Source organism: Zingiber officinale, chromosome 6B, assembly GCF_018446385.1.
Source record: "Zingiber officinale cultivar Zhangliang chromosome 6B, Zo_v1.1, whole genome shotgun sequence".
In the NCBI taxonomy this organism is placed as follows: domain Eukaryota; kingdom Viridiplantae; phylum Streptophyta; class Magnoliopsida; order Zingiberales; family Zingiberaceae; genus Zingiber; species Zingiber officinale.
In genome coordinates, this window is record NC_055996.1 from 2,857,929 (window position 1) to 2,868,505 (window position 10,577).

Consider the following 10,577-nt stretch of genomic DNA (forward strand, 5'->3'; position numbering starts at 1 on the left):
TATTGGCTTTGATACCATATAAAAGAAGAATAAGAAGAGTGCATGACAGCATGAAAGAATATGAGAATAATAATCAATTTTATTATTCATTAACATTTATTCGAAGAACACTACAATATATAATATATGGAAATTATTTATTCAATTAATCTATTAATAAATAATATAATTATTCTAATAATTATAATAAAATTATTTTAATAATCTTAAGTATAATACTACTTTTGATTTGATTAAATCCTGTATACTTTTACCTCGTGCTTCTCATCAACGTCTACGGCTTGAGCTCTCCACGGGGATCCGATGTGGGATTTTCTCATCTGTGCTTGTAATTCTGGTCGTTTGCTCTTCTTCTTCATCGTCGGCGGCGGCGGCGGCGGCGCGGAGGGAGTCCACCAGCGATCGCCCCCACCATGCCATGATTTTTTTTTTGTTCTTGCCTACGATCAAACTGGCGGATTAATCAGGAATCAATGATGTAGTTTTATTCGATAACCTAATCGTCATTTCCAGTCCCAATCGCTAAAGGAGAAGGAAATTACGAGGAAACAATCGCCATTTTTAATCCACTATAAGTCGTTAATTTTTTTAATAAAAAATATTTGATAGTCTTGTAAAATTTATAATACAAAATAGATTAAATTGGGGCCTGCAAGTCCCTCCTTATCCATCACTCATCAGCGTGTCTTCCTGTCGCCCCAATAAAAATCCCACCTTTCAGCAAAATCCAACCCAACCTTCTTCCACCTCCTCTCGGAGCTGCGAATGTCTTCCCTTCTCCTAAACCCCCACAAAGCCCTTTTCACGGCATCCTCCTCTTTTCCCCTTCGTTCCGACGTCAATGCTCAGATTTTGGTCGCCAGCCGTCGCGCTGCCACTAGAATCGTCGATTGCCGGCCGAGAGCCTCCCGTGATAGCTTCGAGGCAGAAGCACTTCCGGAGACCAACGCCAAGAAGAAGAATGCGAACAGAAAGATCATTCTTTTCGGTTCCTCGCCGCCTCCCCTATCGGAAGACAGGAGCGGCGCGGCGGGCAATGGGAGAGGGAAGCCTGGGTCGGAAGCTTCCTCGTGGGGTTTCTTCCAGAAGGCATTGAAGAGAGCTTTGGCGGTCCTGTCGAACCTCCCCTTGGCGATTGCGGAGATGTTCACGATTGCCGCTTTGATGGCTTTGGGTATGCGACCAATCACTACTCTTGATGGACTATTCCTCTTCCTTACTTTTTCTCAACCTTGACATTTCTCCTTCCCTTGGCATTGTTAATGTCAAGATTCCACGATTGATATTGGGGCAGCAGGAATGATTGAATAATAAATGGGAACAGAATGTTCAAGAATTGCTTTGAATAACATTAGCAATGCTTTAAATTTGTATTCATTTTGAATTATTAGGTACGGTTATCGATCAGGGAGAGGCTCCAGATTACTACTTCCAGAAATACCCGGAGGAAAATCCAATGTTTGGATTTTTTACTTGGAGATGGGTCCTTAATCTTGGCTTTGATCATATGTTCACGTCTCCAGTTTTTCTTGGCCTGTTGATTCTACTAGCATGCTCACTAATGGCTTGTACATACACAACCCAGATCCCTCTTGTTAAAGTTGCTAGAAGGTCCAATTCCTTTGAATTTGCCGCAGAAGCTTCTACTAAACATTCTGACAAGAGCTTTTACTTACTTCTTTATATGCAGATGGTCTTTCAAGCACTCTGCTGAAGCCATTCGCAGGCAAGATTTTGCAGACTCCCTTCCAAAAGCATCTGTCAAGGATCTGGGAATTATTTTGATGGGTGCAGGATATGAGGTAACTACAGAGCATGTTTTAACACTGGCTTAGCAAGTGATACACATGCCATTGCAATTTGTTGGAACATCTTAAAACATTACAGAGTTAGCTGATGGAGCAGTAAACTGTTAGGTCTTAGTATTTCCTCTCTGGAGCTAACCATTGTTGTTGAAGATTTTCCATGTTATCAACAACTTTCGCATTCAAACATTTCCAGTGAATGATCTTTGATGAATTCTTCACTCTTTTAGATTCTGAGTAGACAACATAGGAATTGCAATCTCATGAGTGATGTATAATTTACGATGAATGATGCCCTATTTGACGAAGTAACTAGAACTTTATTTATTTCGAGCATGGTGCTAGATGTTTGTCATGTTGTTTGATGCTATAGATAGGTAATCCTAAATTGGATTTCCTGGTAAAAACAAATTTCACACACTGACAAACAAATGACTTATCACAATCATATTTTATAAACTGGAAGGCAGTGTGTGGCTAGACAAAATGATCTTGTAAAAACTTGGTTTAGCATAGAATTGTGTTAACAATTTTCTCATATCATAACTAGTTCTAGCTTCTAATTGTGTAGGTCTTTCTAAAAGGGCCGTCTTTGTATGCTTTCAAGGGAATGGCAGGCCGATTTGCTCCTATTGGTGTGCATATATCCATGCTTCTGATCATGGTAGGAGGTACCCTTAGTGCCGCTGGAAGCTTTCATGGTTCTGTGACTGTTCCCCAGGGACTTAATTTCGTTGTGGGTGACACTATGAATCCCAATGGTTTTCTTTCTTTTCCTACTCAATCCTTCGACACTGAAGTTCATGTTAACAGATTCTACATGGATTACTATGATAGTGGAGAGGTAGTTCATCAGAACATGCTCAAGTTATGTTTCAAGTTTTTGTATCCTTATTCTTTCTGATTCCTGCGATGTTAACCTGTATGTTTCTTTCGGTTATCTAGGTGTCACAATTTTACTCTGATCTTTCACTATTCAGTCTTGATGGAAAAGAACTGATGAGAAAAACCATTCGGGTAAATGATCCTCTAAGATTCAGGGGAATAACAATTTACCAGACTGATTGGGGATTCTCAGCGCTCCAAATTACAAAGAATGGTGAAGGTCCTTTCAATCTGGCTATGGCTCCCTTACAAATGAATGGTGAAAAGAAGCTTTTCGGAACCTTCTTACCTACCGGCGATGCTGATTCACCAAATGTAAAGGGAATGTAAGTTAGCTATAATCTTGCATGTCATTTACAAAACTCAGGCTCATCCACTGACCTGTTCTGGAGAGAATTCAGATCAATGCTTGCTCGCGATCTGCAATCCATTGTCTTGTATGATCAAGAAGGCAAATTTGCTGGAGTTCGCCGGCCTAGCTCAAAACTTCCAATCGACATTGATGGTACAAGAATTGTAATCGAAGATGCTATTGGCAGCACTGGCCTTGATTTGAAGGTATTCCTTACAGTTGCAACTATAAATCTCCATTGAGACTATCAATCAAAAATCAATTATTTTCACTCCTACCTCCAGACCGATCCAGGGGTGCCCATCGTATATGCTGGATTCGGTGCTCTGATGCTGACAACTTGCATAAGCTACTTCTCTCATTCGCAGGTCAGTGTGTGTCCTTTGCCGGTTAACGCTATGGAAGAAATGCACATTCTTTTTTTCTTCATTGAGTCTATTGGTGCTGAGCTTTGCAGATATGGGCTTTGCAAGATGGAACAACAGTTGTGATTGGAGGCAAGACCAACAGGGCGAAGCTCGAGTTTCGTGATGAGGTGAACGGATTACTAGATGAAGTACCGGAACTTGTTTCTATCGACCAAAATTTGAATGGCTGATAATGATTTGCTTCACTTCTGGTGTTGCTCGATTGGAGTTTTGATACAAATGGATTATCATTGCGCCTGCATTCTCCATTCCCTGTCAAGGATCCATGCTACACTGGTTATCCAGTAAGAAACAATATTCTATCTAAACCTGCAACTCCAAGATACCTGCTCATACATTTCAAGTTGCTCTTGTATAGAAAAAAAAACATTCTATCTAAACCTGTTAAGCTGTATAAATAGATTGATTGAGCAAACCAAAATACAGAGAATAATTGTCATAAATTGGCTGCTTCATTTCTCAATTTGAGGCTTAAATCATAGCAAAAGCAAACCAGCTTGATAAAAGTAGGATTAATTAAATCTTTTGGTGAGAAAGGGCCGACACTAGGAAGACCGTTAATGTAACGGATCTATATACTTTTTTTTTTAATATTTAGGAGAAAACAAGCAGAGCATTCAAACATGATAAAAAAAGGACTGGCTATGCAACTATGAAACAAGTTGGGTTAGCCATAGTGCGATGATAAGAGGTAGTAGGGTTCAAAACTTATGTATGGCACTTTATACATTCACGGTGTTCGAACAACTCATGATGTTGGATGTGTTGGTGCAGGTTGTACTAACAGTCTGATTTTGATGTATGACAAATAGGTTAAAGTTAGATGGGTTGTTTGTCTAACGTTTCTACCAAGTGTGCAGGAGTTGACTTGTAAAGACTCAACACTAGGTTGAAATCCAGCTGGGCTCGATAGCTGGTAGGAAATCCAGCTAGGTCCGCGGGGCTCGATAGCTGATATGAAATTCAGATAGGTCTGCAGGGCCCGATCTCTGGCGGGAAGTCCGATTGGGTTCGCGGGACCTGACAACCGGCCGAAGTCCAATTGGGTCTGCGGACCTGACAACTGGGGGGAAGACCTGGTGGGTCAGAGACAAGTCGAGTGACTGCAAGTGAGTAAAGTTAAGCAACTGAAGGAGAGATCCAGTGAGGACGTGTTCCCCGTTGAGGGAACTGTATGCGTCGGTCTAGCTTAGGTTCATTTGGGAAACCTAAGCTAAGACCTTGACTAGATCCTGATCTCGGAGAAACAGGATCTAATTACTAATCATATTCTATTATGTTGTGCTAATTCTATTTTGTAGGAAAAAAAAAAAATCTATTTTTAGGTTACCCAGGACTAATCTTTTCTACAGAAGAAAGCTGCTGAAGAAAAGGGGTCCAAGTGCCCGGACGGAGACCAGGCGCCCGGAGCTAGTCCGGGTACCCGGACCAAGCTCGCCCGGGCAGGCCACAGGCGCCCAAGTGGTCCGGGCGCCCGGAGTCGGTTCAGGCACCCGGACCCGAAACTTCATCCATAAGCTGACGTGAAGCGCATCGATTGGCCGAGCCACGTGGTCAGGCGCTCGAAGGGGTTCTAGGCTCCCGGAATAGACCTATATAAAGGTCTTCGACCCGGAGCTTCAAAACAACAACTATTACAAGTTTTCTTCTTGGTCGGTGCTCCGAAAAGGCTCCTGCAACGTTGCTATGCTCCATCGACAACAGCGACTAAGACTTTTCAATTCTATTGTTGTTGTTGGTAACTTTTTCCAGTTTTTGTACTTAACTCTTGTAATTTTTTGTGAACTATTAGTGGATTGTCTAACGAAAACATTCGACGAGTGCATGCCTTAGAGTAGAAGTCGTCGAAGGTTAAGTAAAACTCGATTATTTAGCATTGGTTCATCTTATTCTTTCGCTGCGTATCTATTTTAAAATCGAATTTTTGACGATCGCTATTCATCCTCTCTTTAACATTCTTTTCGATCCTACAGGATGGTCCACTATAATCTATCTGCACTTCACGTATTTATCTTAATGATCAATGAAAAACTTTTGTCGAGTCGATGATCATCAAATTAATCAATTTGAACAATTAAATACTTGAATTAAAAAAAAGTTGGGTTATTTGATAAAGTTAAGTAAATAGTACATAATTTTCATTAGAATTCTATCAATTAATAATATGCATGTATTAAATCTATCTCTTTTCCCCCTTCAAATTCAATAAATACATTATTATCATTATTGTTATTATTTCTGACTAGTATTTATTTATTTTAAATTTAATTTATAATATTTATTTATACTATTATTAAAAGGGGAAAATAAGAAATTCCTTATATTTTTTTATTATAAATAACTCATTTTAAAAAAATAATTAAAAGGGCATCTTATATTTTGAAAAACCCCGTTGTCTAATGTTATTAAAGCAGTTTTAATTAAAATTGCTTTAAGTAATTTGGTTAAAATGTATAATAGTTTTAGTCAAAACTATTTTAATTGTATTAATTTCTATCAGAATTCATTTAATAATATTTGATTAATTTTAACTAAGTTGCATCGCTTTTAACTAAATTAAAATAATTTCAATTAATATTTAAATAATTTTATCAATATTAAAATAATTTCAATTATAATTATTTAATAATTTTAGAACAATTTTAAATTAAAATTGAGTGTCCTTTTAATAAGTTTTTAAATGATTTTAAAAAATAAAGATCACCTTTTGATTTTTTTTTTTCCTTATTAGAAATAAAAATACTCATGGGATTACGCTAACAGCGATATATTCCATGCATAACGCTTTAAAACGCCGTTTTATGTGATATAACAGTTTGTTTCAGACCTCTCTCTCTCCTCCCAGTCTCAAAACCTATCCACTCCGGTCGGGTTATCCCTGACCTCGCCAAGAGCAAACTCCAATGGCGACTTCCTCCCTCTCCTCTCTCACTGTGGCCTTCTCTTCATCTCTGTCCTTCTCCACCTCCGTGTCCTCCACGCCGTCCACCTTATCTTTCCCCCGGGCACGGATTGCTCGTGCCGCCTCAGCTCGCCGGCAAAAGCCGATAGTCGCCGCCTCTTCTTCCCTGACCCCAGTCGGCACGGTCGCAGGGAGTGCTTCCGTTGCCGATGAGGAGGTCGAGGGCGTGAGCCTTGAGAAGTACGTGAAGTCCCGTCTTCCCGGTGGGTTCGCCGCACAGAGGATCATCGGGACTGGGAGGCGGAAATGCGCCATTGCCCGCGTCGTTCTCCAAGAGGGAACCGGGAAGTTCGTTATCAATTACCGCGACGCTCAGGTGTGTTCGCCGATATCTGTATTTTTTTCCCCTTCATCTATTGTTAGTTACTTATAATATCTGCTTAGAATGTTCCTTGATATCCTAGTGGAAATACTTTTGAGACATAATAAACTGAATGATTAACGAGATCTCATCTGCGAAAGGAATCGTGATGCACGATTGTTCCCTGATGCAAACTTTTGCCTGATCCCAGATATATATTTTTTTCCCGAGTTTATCTTGTGACCTATTTGATACTTCTGTCTATTCATCAAATGTAGAAAGCCTGTTCTTGAAGTGTTAGAGATAACTCATCCATCTTGTTAATGTGAAAAGGCTTGAATTTTATAGTCTCAGAAGGGGAATTTAAGGAGTTAAAAGTTATATGGAATTTTTCAGTCTTCGTTTGAGGCATAGAAAGGATTAATCAATAGAAAAACTGATGGTCATCCTGCCTATAAGGTTCCTACCTGCTAAAGATCAACAAGTTCATCATAACAACCTCCATATAGCACCCTTCTTCTATTGTTAGTTACTTATAATATCTGCTTAGAATGTTCATTAATATCCTAGTGGAAATACTTTTGAGACGTAATAAACTGAATGATTAATGAGATCTCATCTACGAAAGGAATCGTGATGCACGATTGTTTCCTGAGGCCAACTTTTGCCTGATCCCAGATATATATTTTTTTTTCTGAGTTTATCTTGTGACCTATTTGATACTTCTGTCTATTCATCAAATGTAGAAAGCCTGTACTTGAAGTGTTAGAGATAACTCATCCATCTTGTTAATGTGAAAAGGCTTGAATTTATAGCCTCAGTAGAGGAATTTAAGGAGTTAAAAGTTATATGGAATTTTTCAGTCTTCGTTTGAGGCATAGAAAGGATTAATCAATATGAAAAACTGATGGTCATCCTGCCTATAAGGTTCCTACCTGCTAAAGATCAACATGTTCATTATAACAACCTCCATATAGCATGCTAATTGAAACATCTTTTCCTATTTAAAAAAAAAACAATTGAATCATCTATGACCTTCCACCTAAAATTGTAATCAGGCAGTAAAATTCTGGAATAACATAGTTGAAAAACGTTCTTCTATTTTTTTGTGTTGAAAAAAGAGACTTTTTCTCTTCGACCCAAGTTCTAACTAAATGAATTCATTTAGCTATCTTATGATTGATTTTTTATGTCAGTGAACTATATTGAGAAGCACAGGAAAACATTTACAAAGTACAACTGCTAGGTTGATGCCTTTGGACGACATGCTAGTGTTTATAGAGTCCACATACTATTTTTAACAAATCTTGGAAAGATTGGAATAACTTTAATTCATTAGGTACATAGTTGAGTTTGGTTATGTGATTTTGTTGGTTCCACTAGGAAACTTGTTGCTTATACCATCCAATTGATTCAAGAAAGAAAGCATAGGGGGCCGTGGAAGTTTTATGGCCACTTTTTTACTTACTATGTGCAAGGCTTATATATATATATATATTGCTTTTATGGAGAAGGAAAAAGGTAAAGAAACAAAGATAGTTTTTTACCATGATTCCATTGTCTCTCCTAATAGCTTTTACTAACAAGGCAATGAAATTATGACAACTGAGAGATTCATTGCTCACCTTCCTCCAGATAAACCTCACTAGCTGCCTGCATGATGTTTTGAATATGTTATACATCTCCATGATGTTCATTTTGCAAAATAAAAGGGTACAATGACAATTAAGTTGGTGGAGCCACTGAAGTAGAATGTGACAATCTACTAGGGGAAGCTCACAATTCACCATCTATTTTGAACTTTTCAAAATTGCATTGGGTTTTGTATGGTTTAGAGCTTGTTCCCTACATAAAGCATAATTTTTTTTTCCTTTTATTTGTTGAGCATTTAAGTTGAATTGGGTTGCTGGGTATTTTGGGTAACTATGTGTAAGTGACATGTTTGGGATGAGTAGGATGCTTCATAGGTATTTCATTGTCTAGCTGGGTTCAGTAAAGGCAAATTAAAGATTTTCCCACTATCTGATTCAAGGTTTTGGCAAACTTCAGGTTGGACTTGACATCCTGCACTGGTTAGATTGTATAGGTTTAATATTGTCTTAATTTATTTTTTCCTACATACTTTAGTTTGTAAAACTAGCTTAGACTTTCAAAAATGATTTGCACCTTTCATATTTTGTTAGGTGTACTACACAGCACCACCTGGCATCCATGTGGCAAGTGATTTGTTCCCATTTGAATGTGTGCAATTGTTTGGCAATTGACCTAATGGAATTTGGCTTAAACAAACTGAAAGTATCCTTCAAAATTTTAAGAGGCAAATTGGCAGTTCAAAAATTCTAGTTCATTTTGCAAAGTGATTAAAGCATAGGAGCAGTGTGAAATTTTGTCTTTCTCATGGATGAAAACATTCTATATGTGGTAATTTGATTGTTATTTAAATAGAAGGGAGTAAGATTGTTTGGGATTCAATGAATCTCTTTCATCTTACTGAGATGGGTTTACAGGATTATCAAAAGATACACTAAATGCTACCATCCACGAGCAATTAGGTGAAGCTTCATTATATATATAATATATATGCATATATATTATGTATGTGTAGGTGTTAACTCGATATGAAATTGTTCAATGATTGCCAATACATTTTATATTTTAACAAGCTGAATTGACTGGGGTTGAAGGTATGTACATTGGAGTCCGATGAAATTCTAGCTAACATAGTTAAATGTGATTTAAGAGATGTGAATATTACAAATAATATAGTTTACTTAGAGTAATATGATCCATGTAGCCAATCCAAATGTCTTGAACTAACATAGCATGCATAGCTTGTCATATTTGAAGCTTAATGTTGTATTTGGTGATTGTTACAAATAATAGTCTTTGATTGCGTTCAATTCAGTCCATGTAGCTGATCTCAAATAGCTTGGACTAATGTGGCATGCTGATCGTATCCTACTTGAAATGAATTGTTGTATTGTTAATTGTTGTTCCCCACTATGTACTTTCTATATGAGCATTAGAAACAATGTTGTTTGGAATACATGTTAGTACTTGCTCATATACATTATTGTTTGGAATACATGTTAAATACTTGCTCAATTCTTCTTTATGGTTCAATCCAGATATTCATATTCATAGCAGCTGCCACAATTTTACTAATAATCAGAATAAAATTCAGGAGTATTTACAAGGAAATCCTCTGTGGCTGCAATACATCAAAACTCCCTTCTTGACTTTAGGATATGAAAGCAGCTATGATGTTTTTGTGAAAGCTCATGGTGGAGGTCTCTCCGGTCAGGCCCAGGCAATTTCTCTTGGTATTGCACGCGCTTTACTTAAAGTCAGTGAGAACCACAGGGTTCCCTTGAGGAAAGAAGGCCTTCTGACTAGAGATTCTCGAGTTGTTGAGCGGAAGAAAGTTGGTTTAAAGAAGGCTCGAAAAGCTCCTCAATACTCAAAGCGTTAAGAGTATATTACTGAATCACTCTCCCTTTACATTATTTGTCAATTTTTAGCACTAAGCATACTACCAAACATTAAGGGAATACACGCTTCCAAAACTAGGGCATCTATACCACCCTAGTTGCTCTCTGCTGTATGACCTTTTTATCCATCATATTCCAACTACATCTTGATATGCTAGTTTACAAGAAGTAAGGTGAATATTCTGTACGCAGGATTTTGGTATCATGTAAGCATGATACTCGGTTTCCAATTCAAGTTGTGGATTGTTTTAGACAGGCTTCTCCTGAGTCGAACTGGGAAAAGCATTCGGTGTTTGTTGTAGCATTGTAATTCAATCTGCTTCAGTTGGTTCATTGTTTGGTGAATGTTGCAA

General features: G+C 37.9%; 2 protein-coding genes across 3 annotated transcripts; both read left to right on the forward strand.

Annotated features, from left to right (window-relative positions):
• Nucleotides 1-681: 681 nt before the first annotated feature.
• LOC121991708 (cytochrome c biogenesis protein CCS1, chloroplastic-like) lies at nucleotides 682-3,925 on the forward strand. Of its 2 annotated transcripts, none has more exons than XM_042545717.1 (8): nucleotides 682-1,174; nucleotides 1,392-1,611; nucleotides 1,691-1,802; nucleotides 2,377-2,649; nucleotides 2,751-3,016; nucleotides 3,092-3,248; nucleotides 3,327-3,410; nucleotides 3,500-3,925. In XM_042545717.1, the coding sequence occupies exons 1-8, from the start codon at nucleotides 766-768 to the stop codon at nucleotides 3,638-3,640; spliced, it is 1,662 nt and encodes a 553-aa protein (XP_042401651.1). In that variant the 5' UTR covers nucleotides 682-765; the 3' UTR covers nucleotides 3,641-3,925. The 2 variants fall into 2 exon arrangements, with proteins under 2 accessions (XP_042401651.1, XP_042401652.1); XM_042545718.1 differs by having other exon boundaries at nucleotides 2,413-2,649.
• A 2,370-nt stretch (nucleotides 3,926-6,295) lies between these two features.
• LOC121991709 (30S ribosomal protein S9, chloroplastic-like) lies at nucleotides 6,296-10,577 on the forward strand. Its single transcript, XM_042545720.1, has 2 exons — nucleotides 6,296-6,748; nucleotides 9,918-10,577. Exons 1-2 carry the CDS (start codon nucleotides 6,374-6,376, stop codon nucleotides 10,203-10,205), a joined length of 663 nt encoding a protein of 220 aa, XP_042401654.1. The 5' UTR covers nucleotides 6,296-6,373; the 3' UTR covers nucleotides 10,206-10,577.